Source organism: Callithrix jacchus, chromosome 13 (assembly GCF_049354715.1).
Source record: "Callithrix jacchus isolate 240 chromosome 13, calJac240_pri, whole genome shotgun sequence".
In the NCBI taxonomy this organism is placed as follows: Eukaryota; Metazoa; Chordata; class Mammalia; order Primates; family Cebidae; genus Callithrix; species Callithrix jacchus.
Window position 1 is genome coordinate 66,911,096 of NC_133514.1, and position 17,244 is coordinate 66,928,339.

Consider the following 17,244-nt stretch of genomic DNA (forward strand, 5'->3'; position numbering starts at 1 on the left):
GCATCCGTATCTGCCACTGCCACTTAAAGCATCATTGGATCTGCTCAGTCATCTGCTTTAAGTGGCTGAGCAGCTTGGACAGCAGCCTGGACCTGCTGCATAGCCTTCCTTTGTTCTGGGACTCACACTACTGGGCCCTTAGAAATTTAACTGTGGGAGAAGACTCTTGATTTTTTATTAGATTTCATTTTGACCTTCTGACATCTAAATGTCTTACCAATAAATCTAGAGTATTTGCTACTTCGTGCTCAGTATCTCCAGTCAGCATAATTGACAGCATAATCCAGTCATCTGTTATTAGACCAATGTGATGCCTTGTGAAGGGAAAGGTGATCAATATCCCTGCGACCTGATTTATGACAGAGTACCAAAATTGATACATCCCTGATGTAGGACAGTGATGCAGTTTGGCTGTTTGCCCCCTCTAAACCTCACGCTGAAATCTGATCACCAGTGTTGTAGGTGGGGCCTGGTGGGAGGTGTTTGGGTCTTGGGGATTGGATCCTTCATGAATGGCTTAGTGTTGTCCTCCTGATGGTGAGTGAGATCGCTCTCTGAGTGCACTTGAGATCTGGTTTAAGTTTGTGATACCACCACCTACCTTGCTTCTGTTGTTGCTATGTGATGTACTGGCTCCCCTTCACCGTCTGCCATGGATTATAAATTCCCTGAAACCCTCACCAGAAGCAGATGCTGGCCCCATGCTTCCCGTATAGCTTGCAGAACTATGCCAATTAAACTTCTTTTCTTTATAAATTACCCAGCCCAGGTATATCTTTATAGCAACACAAGAATAGCCTAATACAGACAGTGAAAGTATATTGCTCGCCTAGCCAATTGAAAGCAATCTGCTTGTTGGTTTTTACTAAAAGATATGAAGGAAAAAAGCATTTGCCAGACTAATAGCTGCATTCCAGGTATCAGGTGATATGTTAATTTGCTCAAGCAATGAAGCCACATCTAGTATAGCAGCTACAATTGGAGTTGCTACCTGGTTAAGTTTTTAATAATCTACTGTCGTTCTCCAAGGTCCACCTATTTTCTGTAATGCTAAATAGATGCATTGTGGGCAAGCAGTGGGAATCACCACCCCTGCATGCCTTTGGTTGTACTGTTTTCCTAGGCAGAGGCAGTTCTAATGGCTTCCACTTAGCCTTTTCCATCATAATAACTCTAACTCCATAGGTCAGGGAACCAATGTGAATATTTTGTCAGTTGCTGAGGATGTATATTTCAGTTATGAGTTCCAGAACTGGGGAAATAACTACAGGATGAGTTCAGGAACCCACTGCACTCATTATAAGATGGACTTGAGTTAAAGCGTCATTGATCACCTGACCCCCATAAACCCCTACTCTGACTAGAGTGCCACAGTGACATTTTGGGTCTCCTAGAATTAGTGTCAATTTAGAGCTGATGTCCAACAATAAAAGAATAAAAAGATCTGATTATTTCCTTTTTGCCAGCATACCGTCACCTTGGTAAAAGGCCAAAGGTCTCTTTGAAAAAGGCTAGGAGACAGGTTTACCTTATAAAGGTTTGGCAGTGGAGTGGAGTTCTTCCACAGTAGTACCTAGTATCTATCCCCTTCATTCAAAGAGTTCTGAGTCTGTAAACCAGCCCAGGTCTGGGAATTGACTGAGGGGACATGACTCTATTTTTATGTTTCAAATTAGACTTGTTCATTTGACCTAGAATTCTTCTGCAAAGCAAGTCAGGATTTGCTTGACTTCCCATCTATTTCACTCCCAGGAATACCATGATCAACTAGTCAGCATAGGTTTCTGTGAGTCAGACTATTCTGTTTTTTTGTTTTTAGCAAATTAAAAAAAATTAAAAGAATGGAAATAAAGTAATTATATTCAACAATTAGAGGATTTGTATTCTTTTAAATCATTCATGAAGCATTTACAAAAGTGTACTAGGCCAGACAGCATAACTTATCAGCTTTTTGTTGATAGAGATTGGAATTTTATGTAAGTAGAATTATACAGTGTATATACTCTTCTGTTTTGGCCTAGCTTCTCTTGGTAGTGTTATTCTGAGATTCATACATGTTGATATGTGTATCAATAGTTCGTTCACTTTTATTGCTGAGTAGATGCTTTATTTATTCACTCAATGGTTAATAGACATTTGGGTTTTTCCAGTATTCTGATTGCTGTTTCAACTCCACTGCCATTGTGGTAACCACACCCACCTTGCTTTTGGTGGTTTATTGCCGCCACTTGGCTGCCACCCCCCATTGCACTTAGTTTTTCCAGTTCCATGGCAGCAGTTTCCACACCCTTAACATCTATTCTCACAGATAGTCCTCAAATTGCTGTCTGTTTAAATTGGAAGTTCATGTAGTTCTTTTGGAGTGTAGTGCACCTTCTCATGGGTCATACTTGGTACCTCACCTTTAAGGGCTCGCTGAGATTTGAGTTCAGTTATCAGTTGATAAGGAAAGAGGTATGGGGGTGGGTCCTGAGGAGAATCAGAAGGGTCTTCCATAACCTCCCTCAGGGGAGGTCATTACAGTTTTCTCAGGCAAAGCAGGGTTAATCTGGTCAAACATGGGAGGGGATGCAGGTACTTCTTCTGACCAGGAAGACTCATTGGAATTTAGGGGTTCAGTGTCCCCATCTTCATCGTGATTTTCCCATACGTCCCCAAACCAATTTTCGGAATCCCATTTCTTTCCAATCTATGCCCTCACTTTAACAGCAGATACTCTGCAAGGTTGGGAATTTAACTTGCATGCAGCTCAGACACTCACAGGATGAGAATTCTTGGTTTTCTGCAGTCTCAGCTCTGAGGCTGTAGGAGATATGGATTTCTTTCCAGGAAGACAAAGATACTTTCAGGTTATTTATGCTGCATCTGAGTGGGAATTCAAATCCCTCAACTCCTTTTCTTTTCCTACTTTGTCCAGCCCAATTAAGAGCAACTAGCGAAGCTCATTATACCCATTAATTTGACAAAAATGTTCTATGTTATGAAACACATGGTCACTGAGAACCTTGCCTGTCATAATGATTTGATTAGGAGTATCCAATAGTGATATTTTTGGGTATCTCTATTACCACATCACACCAATGACTCTCAGTGCTTTCTTCACTATTGGAAATAGACTCATTAGTGCCTCTAAATCTAGTCATTTAGAGAACCAATTCCAGAAACCCCCAAACCAATTCAGAGAATTTATTCTTAAAATTCTGTTCCTGGCTGGGCATGGAGGCTTATGCCTATAATCACATCACTTTGGGAGGCTAAGGCAGGAGCATCACTTGAGTCCGGGAGTTTGAGACCAGCCTGAGCAACACAGTCAGACCCTGCCTGTGTTTAATTTATGAATTAAAAAAAATTCTGGTCCTCCAAGAATACTTCTCTTGGTGCCAAAATCTGTTCTCTTCAGAGTTCTCTAGATAGATAGGTAGGTAGATAGATAGATAGTAATACATCTTATCTGCTTATCTATGTACATATATTGTGTGAGTGTGTGTGTGTGTGTGTGTGGAGAGAGATTTATTTTAAGGAATTGATTCACACAGTTGTAGGGGTTGGCAGGTCCAAAATCTACAAGAGAGCTAACAGGTTGGAGATATAGTTAAGAGGTGATCTTGCAGCTTGAGTGCAAAGGCCGTCTTTAAGCAGAATTCCTCCTTCCTTGGTGGACATCTGTCTTTCTGTCTTAAGGCCTTCACCTGATTAGATGAGGCCCACTGGAGTGATGGAAGATAATCTGCTTTACTCAAAGTCTACTAATTTAAATGTTAATTTCATCTTAAAAATACCTTCACAGCAACATGTAGACTAGTGTTCGGTAGTTTGGTAACATAGTTAGCCAAATTGACACAAAATTAACCACTGTAGGTCCTAGAACATTTCCTCAGAATTTTACCACTAAGTAGAGACTTAACCTCTGCAGACAGGCCAGGTGGGACTCTGGGCCATGAAGGAAGACAGATGGAAATGGCAGTAGGAGATCTGAGTGTTTGTCCTGCTGTCAGCCAGTACCTGGGGGAGGATTAGGCATGTTTTGTATGGAGTGGGTAGTATCTTGTGGGGGTGCTTTGTGCTATGTCAGTCATCCCGTAGTTCTTCTGGGTTTTTAGCTCTTTGAGATCAGGGAATACAGTCAGCTCCCAGTATCCATAGGAGATTGATTCCAGGACCACCCATGGAAAACGAAAGCCAAGGATACTCAAGTCCCTGACATAAATGGCACAGTATTTGCCAATAAACTACTCACATCCTCCTACATACGTTAGATTTCTAGATTACTTATAATACCTAATATAAACACTATATAAATAGTTGTTACATTGCATTATTATTTTATTTGTATTATTTTTGTTATTTTTAATTGTGTTTTTTTCTGAATACTTTTGATCTGTGTTTGGTTGAATGCACAGATGTGGAACCCATAGATATGGAAGGCTAACTATACGTGTTTTTGTATTTACCTCCACCTCAACACCTAGCCATGGTACTGCGGGAACACAGTAGGCCTTCAATCAGTGTCTGCCAGATGGATGATTATAAAATAGGAAAGTGAAATGATAGTAAATTCTCTGGGTCTGCAACTAATTGTGTCTCTCTGAACAAGTCATATAACCTGTTGAAACTCCCGGATACTTAGTAAGTGAGTAAACTAGCCAAGTTCCCCTCCATCAGTGAAAGTTTCTTTCATGTGTCCAATGGCAACTCAGGCAAATCCTGTCATTCACTATTATTTACTAAAAAGCACATATGAAGACAGCATGGTCTCATCCCTGTGGGGCCCCATGCGCCAAGGCTTAGATTCCAAGGCTACCAGGAAACAAATCACCAGATTGGGGCTTTACCTTATGAATATTTTCTTTCTCAAGGCTCCAACTAGCATGGAATTTTTGAAATCTTGCAAACAAGGATGTATCTTTTACTGCCTACACTGGATATAAATTTGGAAATCAGATAAACTAATTAATCGAATTTCATTAATTCCATATGGGAAAGTGTAAAGAGCACCTTCCCAAGCACTGGGGGGCTTAGGTCATTAAAATAATAATGTTGATAAGTATGAACATTTCCTGAGCATTTCTGCAACCGTCATGCTCAGTGTCTTATTGCTGGTGATTCTTAGACAACCTCAGAAAGCGGGTGCTATTATCAGCTCCAGTTTACAGAAGAGGAAAGTGAGGCCCTAAAGAAGCTAAGCAACTAGCCATGATTGCAGGGCTGTTAAGTGGCACAGCTGGCACTGGAATCCAGATGTGTCTGACCCCAAAGACTGAAGCCCTTTGCCGGAGACTAGAAATGCTATTTAACTTCTGAGCTTCACCATGTAATAATGCGATTCAATGAGATTTAGTTTCTTTCAGTTCTTAAGATGTAGAACTCTTCAGCTGGAGAAGTCAGTCAGGTCATTTCCACTGCTCATCCCTTTCCAGAAGCAGGGTTTTTGCAATGCAAGTGGGGATGACCTTGTGCAAGTCCAGCCCATAGAATTCTAGTCTCAGAGGCTGGTAGGACCTGACCCAGAGAGAAGGGGGCCAAAAGGAGAATGAATGGTTAGCATCTGTTCTCTCCATCCACGCATGTATATTCATCCACTTAGCCAAAGATCATGGTAACAGCTTGGAGGGTAGGTGCAGACATGGGGGAGGGAGGAAACTAGGATGCCTTTCCCATCCATTTCAATGTTGCCTGCACAGTTTTTTCTATCACTATTTAACTACACCAGACCTTGAGAAAATAGGTATAAAGAGAAGAGGACAGAGAAGAATGGGACAATTGTAGACTGATCTGGCCTGGAATGGCTGGCACTTGATATGGAATTAAAGTGGCCCTCCAGTGAGTCATATCCCCTGTCAGTTGTTCCCTGCTTCCTCCTCCTATGAATGCCAGTTTCCCTAGGTGAGCAGAATCCCCAAAACCATCACCCAGCACCTGGAAATCTTTCTGAATATGAAATTCATGGCAGCAATAAAAACTAGCAGTTACTGAGTGCTCGCTATGATAGGCATTGTCCCCAGCTCTTTTAAGTTTTATCTTATGCAACCCTCACAACAAGTTATCAAATAAAAGCTAGTATCACTCCCATTTAAGGAAGGAGAAACTGAGGCTTAGAGCAGTTGAATGGCTTGTTTCAGGTTCCGGGTCTCATAAGAGGTGGAGCTGGAGCTTGCATTTGGGTCTTTCTTGCTACACCCTCATGCTCTGATCTGGGACAGGGTTCTTCCCCTTCCCATACCTGCAACCCCCGCCTGAGTCTGATTGCATTCTTTCATCCAGCCTGCTGGTGTTCAGCCCTGGGATCCTACCAGACGCCCTGCAGCTCAGTGACTGGACAGTGTGAATGTCGGCCAGGGGTTACAGGACAGCGATGTGACAGGTGTCTCTCAGGAGCCTATGATTTCCCCCACTGCCAAGGTAGGGAAGCCAGCATATTGCTGGAGGGCTGGTTCCTCTCTGAAGTGTGTGCAGCCAACCACCCAGAGAAGCCTGCAAATCCCCCGCAGACTCACCCCTGGCCACCTCTACATCCTGCTTTCACAGACCTAGTCTGCCTGGTTCCTCCCCAGCTCAAGTCTGGGGGAACATATGATATACATATCATATATGTATCCTCAGAAAAATCCAGAAATGATTTTTTTTCTAACTAAAAAGAATGTAAATTTCCATGTGCCATAAATGTGTGTTTATTGGTTCATATGTCAGTTTTCTGCAGATAGTGTTGTGGCAAAGGTGACTCCTTTGAGCTGAAGCAAGTGTTTGTTGTCTTCTGCCCCAAGGCATCATGCCTTCTCTCGCCCTCAGCTTGTGGTGCTAATGCTGGCAGCACTGTCATGTTTCTAACCACTCCCCTTGCCAGCAGCCTTAGCAGGGCCTTGGCTGTGTTTTGGTCCTCTCTCCTCCTGTGGCATTCTGGGGACCATGTCATTGCCACTTCAGCCTGGGTGTTGCGCAAGGTGGGCGGGTGGCATGCACTGGAGTCTATGCAGTTTGGAGAGAGTGCGCTGACAGGGGGAGATGAAAACCATGCCTGCAGCTGTGGGATGTGGTTGGTATTCGTCCCTCCATTAATATGAGAGATTGAAGGTTGCCCATGTACCGTGGCAGAGGGGACAGAAATGAGATGTCCACAAATTTCCCTGAGCTTCTTGGTGTGTGCAGCCAGAGAGCAGACCAGTAGCTCCCGACTGTCAATTTTGGAGGACTCTTGCTACTGTGAAGAGGTGTTTGTGAAAGCCTGACCCAGATTTTCCATCAAAAGAATGTGGTTTCTCAGACCCCTTCCCGACCCTTGAAGACAGGGCTGACTTCATTTCCTAGAATCTTCCTAACCAGAATCCTCTGGAGAGCAGGTTTCCTTGGGGGTGGAAGTTGTGGCAGGCAGTCAGAGGGGGTGTTTGCCTTTCCGAAGGCCTGAAGGTCCATAGGATGCGAGGGCATCCTGCATGGGTCTGCTCACCTCCAGGAGCCCCAGGAGCAGAAGGAAGTGCTGTGGCTGCCAGGCAGAGAAGCTGAGCAGCCACAATCATCCCAGGGCTAGATGACAATGTTTGTGTCCTAGAGAGGAACCTGAGGCTGGGCATAAAAAACAAAGAGCTGGAAGTTTGTGTTGAGTGTTACGGAAAAATGTGGGGTGCAGGAGAACATCAGAAAAGAAAGAGAGGTTAGGGCAGGGTGGCTCATGCCTATAATCCCAGCACTTTGGGAGGCTGAGGTGGGAGGATTGCTTGAGGCCAGGAGTTGGAGACCAGCCTGGGCAACATAATGAGATTCTGTCTCTAGAAGATATTTTGTAAAATAACCAGGCGTGGTGATGCATGCCTGTAGTTCCAGCTCCTCAGGAGGATGAGGTGGGAGGATCAGTTGAGCCCACGCACTGGAGACTGCAGTGAGCTATGATGGTGCCCCTGCACTCTATCCTGGGAGACAGAGCAAGATCCTGTCTCAAAAAAGAGGGAGGGTGAGAGAGAGAATGAGAATCACAAGAGGAAGCTGAGGCAAACAGAAACAAAGAGGAAACAGAGGCAATAAGGCTAAGGAACAATTTGTAAGGAAACAAGATTCCATTCTGGATTTATTTAAATGATTTGAAAAACCAATCTCAGAACAGACTTACCCAGTTCAAACACTGTGTAACTGTAATATTGAAACATGGCAAGATCCCAATTTAGTGAAGAGAGATTATATTTGGTTTACAGTGCTATATACTAAGTCAGGAAAACAAAACGATTGATTTTATAAATAACTTCAGTACAGGTGGGAACCAGGAGGTGTGATAGTTAAAGATGTACTTAGAAATTCTCAAACTTCTTTTAAATGAGCAATTAAAAATCTCTTGGTACAACATTGCCCTCTTCTGGACAATACTAATGATGGTCAAAATTTTAGAATCTTTCCCTCATATCCTCCTCCATCATCAATTAGAAGTAACTGTCATGAGTAGACAGGGTAGAGATGTGTTCAGGGACAAAAGGTAATTTGGGGATTAACTACCATAAATGTCGTTCAAGATGCCTGACTATGAATTGCACGTAAAGTCTTTGCCACACATCTATCGAAAATATAAATGCAGATACACTATTTTCAAAAACAAAACTAATATACAAGAAACATCAAAACAAAGAGAAAAACAAACTACCCGATGATTTAAACATTTCTAAATCATATTCAGGTTCCAGCAGTGCTTGTGACCCAGCTGGTACCGTCAACTCCAATTTGGTAAGTAGACTATAAAAGGGTGGTCAATCTGTATTATGCTGATACATACTAAGGAGTAACAGTGTGGACACTTCCTGAAATTAAAATAAGACCCAAGGCTAAATTGCTTAAAGAGGTCATTGTTCTTTTTCACAGTGGGTATGTGATTTTGTGATTTATTTCTCAAAAACAAAAGAATAAGATTCAGTTAAACTTGTTACTCTGGAGTCTTAGAGTTGAACTCTTCTGTAGATTTGTAGGTTACTCAGAGGGTGTTGCCTCTGTGGAGCCCTGCCCATAAGTCTGGCAAACATAATTAATAATATTGAGAAAATCAGTGGCCAAGGACACATTAAATAAAGTTGGCTGTATACAAAATAATTACAATTTATTTTATTTTATTCCAAGCACAATACCATGGTATTATGAACAATTTTATTTTTATTTATTTATGTATTTATTTTTTTGAGACAGAGTTTCACTCTTGTTGCCCAGGCTGGAGTATAGTGGCATGATCTCAGCTCACTGCAACCTCCACCTCCCAGGTTCAAGCGATTCACCTGGCTCAGCCTCCCAAGTAGCTGGAATTACAGGCATGCACCACCACACCCAGCTAATTTTTGTATTTTTAGTAGAGTCAGGGTTGCACCATGTTGGCCAGGCTGGTCTCAAACTCCTGACCTCAGGTGATCCACCTGCCTCGGCCTCCCAGAGTGCTGAGATTACAGGCATGAGCCACCATGCCTGGCCTATTCTGAACAATTTTCTAAGATAATTTAGACATTGTCTGTCTTCTTGGCCTCCGTGCCTAGAGATGCTGACTTGCAGGCACAGAATGGATGGAGTGAAAGAGGTTCTGCCATCCTTACTATAAGCCCTGATTGACCCAAGGCTATGAACCTTGCTTATTACAGAAGCACTCCCAGATAAACAATTCTTTGCTTATATTCAACATGTTGAATATTCAGACATTTTTCTTTGTAAATTGGTAGTCTATACTGTAACAGTATCAACAGACCCTGACAGTGTAATAAATAAGTGTGATTTTTAAATTTTCCTTCTCCATATTTTCCAATTTCTTTTTAACCACAAGTGTGGATTACATGTATAACAAATAAATGAATAAAAATAAACAAAAGCAATTAGCAGTCTGTTGAAATCAAACCAGTATTTTTCCCCCCTGGATACACTTAATTACTTTTCATGACCAAAATATATTTCTGTGACAAGTCTTTGCTCACGCACATGTTTGAAAACACGTCAATTCCAAGAAGTCAAATGTTTGTTTGATTTTCATTCAAAGGAGTATTGCCAGTGCAAGCTTCATGTTGAAGGTCCTACCTGCAGCATCTGCAAACCATTGTATTGGAATCTGGACAAAGAAAATCCCAATGGATGTTCAGGTAGGATTCCTTATATGTCGTACTTTACTATATTGTAATGTCCTCTTAATTTTCTCTGCCTCAGTGACTAAACCCACAAAAGAGCTATTTGTTGAATCACTTCAATTTGACAAGATTCTACGTAATGTTTTTATGTCCCCCCCCCCCACTTTTGGCAGAAATTCTGTCATTTTCAAAATCTCAGCAGGGATTGCTATCCTGTTTCTGTATGTATTTTGTTGTTCAAGAAGGCAGCTATTGATAAATGGTTTTTACGTCCTTGTTTTTATAATCTACATTTTCTGCTTTAACCTTAATGTTAGTCTTGTATTGAAGCCAGTATAAGGACTTAAAAACACTGAGTACCTTTAACTCAGAATGTAGTGAATAACCTTGAATAGAGTGTATTTTCATGCATGCATATGAATAATGACCTCGGCATTAGAGTCATTAAAAACTCCCATGATTTTACAGCTTTTGTCATGGAGCAGCCATAAACTAGCCATTACTTTTTGTAGATGGATAGTCTGGATTGGTCTGTTCTGCCAGCTTCAGAAAGCAGTCCAATTATAGGCCTCAGCGATGAAAACTCTCATTCTGTTGAACCGCGCTGGCAAGGCTGATTGTACACATTGTGTCGCAGGTGTGTAATGTTCCCACAGCCAACCACTTTTGTGTCCCCCTGGTTCAAGGATGCTCTCTTATCTCCACAGAATGCCAGTGCCATCAGGCGGGAACAGTGAGTGGAACTGGAGAGTGTAGGCAGGTAAAGTGGGCTGAGTTTTCATGTGACAACAGCAGAATGTTGTAGCAATCGCTTGTGGGGTTTCTGGGGGGCATGTGTTAGTACCTCTCTCATCCTGCAGTGCATGTGAATCCTTTCCAGATCCTGGCTACACTGCTTCCTATGATCCAAGAGCCAGTTTTCAATCTTGAAGATTAGTGAATTCTGTAATTGTATCAAATATGGTCATCTGGCTCATTGTTCTACAGGGAGATGGTGACTGTCACTGCAAGTCCCATGTGGGTGGCGATTCCTGTGACACCTGTGAAGATGGATATTTTGCTTTGGAAAAGAGCAATTACTTTGGGTGTCAAGGTAAATAAGTTCAGCGGGCCCTGAGCAAAGCACAGTGTTGACGGACAAAGATGGTCGAAATGACATTTCTTCTGAGTTTGTCATTTTTTTTTTTTTTTTTTTTTTTGAGGTAGAGTTTAGCTCTTGTTGCCCAGGCTGGAGTTCTATGACCCAATCTTCACTCATCTCAACCTCTGCCTCCCAGGTGCAAGCGGTTCTCCTGCCTCAGCCTCCTGAGTAGCTGGGATTACAGGCATGTGCCACCACACCTGGCTAATTTTTAAATATTTTTAGTAGAGACAGGGTTCTCCATGTTGGTCAGGCTGGTCTTGAACTCCCGACCTCAGGTAATCCATCTACCTTGGCCTCCCAAATTGCTGGGATTACTGGCGTGAGCCACCGCACCTGGTTGAGTGTGTTGTCTTCATACAGACTTCCTGATGGAATGGCCCTGAAGCATTCTGACCAAACATTCATTACACTGAAACTAGTAAATTGCAAGTGAGGCTGTTTCTGCGTTTCTGCTTCTCTTCTACCAGCACACTGTGGGTTTAATCATAAAAAGCATAATTGGGATGGGAGGGCATCTGTTAGTTTTATAAATAAAATCAAGGTTTGATAATTTTAAAGATATATTATCAAAAATGCTAGCATCAGATTTTTAGAGACAGCGTTGTGTTAAATAATGAAATTGCAGGAACAGTTGCCCTGCAGGGCTTCTCTTGAATCTCTGGCTCAGCCCCTGGTTAGCACCTGGCCTTTATAACAGCACTGTTTCTAAAGTGTGTTTACCCCTGGGCAGCCGTCGTTTTTGCACTGACAACAGCATTTGAGCTGGCCTACAGTAGCTGCCTCCAACTTAGAAGCAGACTTTTGGAAAGACACCCATTTTAATTTTGTTTTTGTTTTTGGGGTCGAATCTGATTTCCAAGTGCAGACACACTATTTTAGTTTGGGAGTTTCCTAGACCTCAAACACTGGCCAGATAGATGTGGCAGAGGAAGGAAGGCAGGTGCTATGTCACTGGGCTCATTGTTTTCCCTTCTCATAGAGTGGGGGAGGCACTCAGTGTGGAGATGGTTTAAGGGGTAACTGCTGCCGTTTCCTGGCTTTCAGGGTGTCAGTGTGACATCGGTGGGGCGCTGTCCTCCGTGTGCAGTGGGGCCTCCGGGGTGTGCCAGTGCCGAGAGCATGTTGTGGGAAAGGCTTGCCAGTGGTGAGTTTTCGGGAGGCTTCTTCCCATGTTCATGGTGTGGAAGACATTCTTAGACATTCCTGCCTGTGCTACACTCTGGGGAAGAGAGAAACAGCCCTACAGATTAAGGGCAGGAGAAGCTGTCCTGTGGTCATTTGAACTCTGGACACTTTTGTGTGAGTTGTTTAAAACAGGAGATCACTTTGCCCATAAGCCTGTTCCACTATGTAGACTATGGAGCACGTTAACTTGAAAGTTCCCACAAGTACAAAAAGCAGGTGGGCAAGACCAGAGCTGGAAGCATGAGGCGGGTTCTCAGGGCCCAACCTCCATGTGCAAGTTGGAGCAGCAGGAGCCCACAGATAGGCCCACTCCAGGGACAGAGCGAATAAGAGGAGGAAGGAACACATACCTAGGTCCCTGGGCCAATAGAGAGGGAATACGAGGAGTGATGCCACACACCCAGGTGCTTAGGCCAATAAGAGAGGTAATAAGAGGGGGCGGTGCAACATACCCAGGTGCTTAGGCCAGTAAGAGAGGGAATAAGAGGAGGCAGTGCAACATACCCAGGTGCTTAGGCCAGTAAGAGAGGGAATAAGAGGAGGCAGTGCAACATACCCAGGTGCTTAGGCCAGTAAGAGAGGGAATAAGAGGGGGCGGTGCCATATACCCAGGTGCTTAGGCCAATAAGAGAGGGAGTAAGAGGGGGCGGTGCAACACACCCAGGTGCTTAGGCCAATAAGAGAGGGAATAAGAGGGGGCGGTGCCACACACCCAGATGCTTAGGCCAATAAGAGAGGGAATAAGAGGGGGTGGTGCCACACACCCAGGTGCTTAGGCCAATAAGAGAGGGAATAAGAGGGAGCAGTGCAGCATACCCAGGTGCCTGGGCTAATAAGATTCAGTTCCTATTTCCCCCTTGGGACCCAGGAGTGAGGAAGTAGAGAGGCCAAAGTTGTTCCCCATGGTTGCAGTGAGGGTAGGGGCAAAAAAAGTTTAGAAGTGGGGAAGAAGTGCTTTGTCTCATGCAGAAGAAGGTGACAATGAACTATAGGAGCAAGGGAATGAGGTGGAGATTGAGACTGGGGAACTATGGGAACTATGGATGGTATTGTTCTGTCTCTTAAGCCATTATATTTTGCCATTTATAAATATTTTGAAACCATGATGTTTCATCCGATTTTTCCTCTGTTGAGGGACGAAAAATAACTTCTAACTCTCAGGTACTTTCACTACTTGTATTAGCAACAGATTTACAAAGAAATCTTTTATGTCATGAAGGTAAATTGTATTTAGCAAGGTGATTCTCTCTTTTCTCTCAATGTTTCCAACATTTGAATTCTAAAAGTCAGAGCAGGCTAGGAGTGATGGTTGGAAGCTGTAACCCTAGCACTTTGGGAGACCCAGGTGGGACAACTGCTTGAAGCCAGTAGTTTAAGACCAGCCTGAGCAACATAGTGAGATTCCATCTCTACAAAAAAGTACAATTAGGCAGGCACTGTGGCACATGCCTGTAGTCCTACCTGTTCAGGAGCCTGAGGCAGGAGGATAGTTTGACCCCAGGAGTTTGAGGCTGCAGTAAGCTATGATTGCACCACTGTACTCCAGCCTGGGTAACGGAGTAAGACCCTGTCTCTAATCAAAAAAAAGAAAGAGCAACCCAGCCTCAGTCTTTCTACTTGGCTGTCACCATGAGTGATTGGAGTAAAAGATTTGTGAAGAAGGCACATCTGTAGGTTTGTTTTCCTGAAGAGCAGTGAGCCTCCCCATGGACCAGAGGAGCTTTGTAAATACCTGCATAAAACGTTTTCCTGGCTCACGCCTGTAATCCCAGCACTTTGGGAGGCCCAGGCAGGTGGATCACCTAAGGTCAGGAGTTCCAGACCAGCCTGGCTAACGTGGTGAAACACTGTCTCTACTAAAAATACAAAAATTAGTCAAGCGTGGTGATGCACACCTGTAATCCCAGCTACTCCAGAGGCTGAGGCAGGAGAATCGCTTGAACCCGGGAGGCAGAGGTTGCAGTGAGCCAAGATCACACCACTGCACTCCAGCCTGGATGACAAAGTGAGACTCCATCTTAAAAAACAAAACAAACAAGAAAAGCATTTCCACCTGTGTTTCACCTTGCTCCACCCTGGTGTTGATAAAGTGAGCTTCTCCCCTACATCACCAGCCAACATTTTTTCTCCTTCCAACTATGTAGGTAATTGACTGATTTTCAGCATAAAATAATGCAACCAAATAGGAATTAAATTACCCAGCCTGAGGCAAGACTTTTCACATTATACATGCACACATACATACGTCTGCAAGTTTAGAGTACGTCCTTGGATTTAGTGGTAAATGATAACTGAAATAAAGCCTAGCAAACCAGCAGTATGGAAACTGAAGCACCTCGTCTCCCACCTGACAATCTTGCATCCTTTTGTACCAAATCCCCCACACGTTTGCTTGTGATTTTATCAGAGTATTTTTAGATTTTCTAACAAGTGTAGAAAGAATTCACATTCACTTTGTTTTCTAAATAATTCTTGTGATAATAAATGTAATATATGTCCAGTGAACAAATTTTAATAAGTTAATCAAAGTAAAAAGACAGAAAAATCTTCATTTCACTACCCAGAGATAACCCCTTTTTAATATTTTTGGTGTATTTTTTTCAAGACCTTGTCTATGAATTAAAAATTAGCATTCTATTTTTTCACATAATTCACATTCATTTCTTCACATCATATTATAAATATTTCCTATTATCATTAGTCTTCACATTTTAAATGGGCATATTATTTTTATAATTTATTTCATAATTGTACATTTATGTTGTTTCCAAATCTTCATTGTTTTAAACATTATTTTATGTTAATTTTTGACTATCTACAAAATCATTCTTTAGAACAGATTTCTGGAGGTAGAATTACTGAGTCGATGTGAATGAACATTTTTAAAGATCTTTGTAAATTGCTTCCAGAAAAGTTGTAAGCATTCCTAATTCTACCTGCAGTATAGGAACATGGCCTTTTATTTCCTTTAACAAATTGATCTTTATGGCATTAAACCCACTAAATCCAGCTTGTGACTGGATTGGCAAAGTGTTTTTTTTTTTTTTTTTGAGAACTTTAAGTAGTTTGTTAAATGCCACACAATGTTGGAATATTTTGGATATTTCTCTGTGCCTACCACAGCTGAACTCTTGAAAAGAATTCATTAATAGGCATACAGTTTAAGAGAAAACAAGGCACAGAAGAGCCATTCTAATGATTAAAAAAATACATATAGAGAAAAAATATATCTTACTTGTAAATTTAGCATATGAAATATTTTAGGTCATGTTCACCATTCTACCTATGGTGCTTAGCAAGAGTGCCTAGCACGTAGATGTTAATATTCATTTAATGAGTGAATGAGTATACGAATGAATGAGTGATTGAATAAATAAATAAACGGTAATCTAATTTGACTTTGCTAAATTGCTGGGAACTATTTAGAACATATTAAAGGATGCTACCACTATGGCTTGGGCTAAATGATTTTCTCATCTTAATGCTTGGAATTAGGTGTGGAGTGTGTTTTACGTGAATGTTTATGTGAGTGAAAGCAGTAATTTAGAGAAAGAGCCGGAGATCTCTCATTTGTCCTCTATTTAATGTACTCTGTCAATGTGGTAGAGTTCTTTCAGTAGTAACTATTGCGATTAAAGGATGTTCACATGATCCATGGACCTAACTTTCTGTATGTGTTTATGCGTTTATTTTTTGTTTATGAAAGGCCTGAAGACAACTACTATTTCCCAGATTTGTATCATATGAAGTATGAGATTGAAGACGGCACCACCCCTAATGGGAGAGACCTTCGGTTTGGATTTGATCCCCTGGCATTTCCTGAGTTTAGCTGGAGAGGATATACCCAGATGACTTCAGTACAGGTGTGCAACCCATAGTAAGCATCTTCCTGGCCTCGTGGCCCGGATCTTTCCCCATGGCAGTCTCAGTGAGCCCCCGAGAGGGGACCTGTTCCCAGAATTCATTCCAGGGTTCTTTTTCTCTATATTATGGGCTGGCAGTGGAGTTTAGGTTAAACCTGGGGTTTGGGGTAGGGCTGTATATTAACTGATAAGTATATATGTGTATTTCATAGTTCATTGGTACTTTAATTTGATTGCCAAATCAGAAAATCAGGAATTAAAGAAAAACAGTGTTTATCTCTGGAGACGACGTCAGGCTCTACTAGAATGTGAGGGACAGTTTTCTTTAAAGCCATTTGTGGAAAACAAAAATGAGACAGTTTAAGTAATTCCCATAAAGCTAGTGTTCCTAATTTTTGGTTGATTTTTTTTTAAACTTTGAATTGCTATGTACATAGAAGCTAAGATAAATAATGAGTGTTAGTACTATTTCATTCCCCATATTTCTCTTTCCTTCATTCTTCTCTACCGTATCCATCTATCTTGGCTTTGTATTAGAATGAGTAAGGGAATTTACACATTCTTCATTTATCTTCAGAACTTATACGTCTTGCTACTTATAACTAAAAAATTCTGTAGGCCGGGCACAATGGCTCATGCCTGTAATCCCAGCACTTTGGGAAGCTGAGGCAGGTGGATCACCTGAGGTCGGGAGTTTGAGACCAGTCTGACTAACATGCAGAAACCCTGTTTCTACTAAAAATACAAAATTAGGTGGGCATGGTGGCACATACCTGTAATCCCAGCTACTCAGGAGGCTGAGGCAGAAAAATCCCTTGAACCCAGGAGGCGCAGGTTACAGTGAGCCGAGATCACATCATTGCACTCCAGCCTGGCAACAAGAGCAAACTCTGACAAAGACAAAAAAATTCTGTATAGATATAGTCATTGCATAGTTTTGTCCTCAGAATTTCTTTTTGAGGTTGATTTCTTCAACCTCAAAATT

The 17,244-nt window shown here is 42.1% G+C and overlaps 1 protein-coding gene across 4 annotated transcripts in view; it reads left to right on the plus strand.

The window, feature by feature from the left end:
- LAMA3 (laminin subunit alpha 3) overlaps positions 1-17,244 on the plus strand; it is a 261,611-nt gene that overhangs the window by 117,205 nt on the left and 127,162 nt on the right. For 2 of the 4 annotated variants that reach the window (XM_078347895.1, XM_035270754.3), the window contains exons 13-19: positions 6,262-6,399; positions 8,654-8,700; positions 9,983-10,082; positions 10,775-10,827; positions 11,055-11,160; positions 12,256-12,355; positions 16,103-16,259. In XM_078347895.1, coding sequence (XP_078204021.1) covers positions 6,262-6,399; positions 8,654-8,700; positions 9,983-10,082; positions 10,775-10,827; positions 11,055-11,160; positions 12,256-12,355; positions 16,103-16,259 — 701 coding nt within the window. The remainder of the gene's footprint in view (positions 1-6,261; positions 6,400-8,653; positions 8,701-9,982; positions 10,083-10,774; positions 10,828-11,054; positions 11,161-12,255; positions 12,356-16,102; positions 16,260-17,244) is intronic. The other 2 variants (XM_078347896.1, XM_078347897.1) reach the window with 1 other exon arrangement.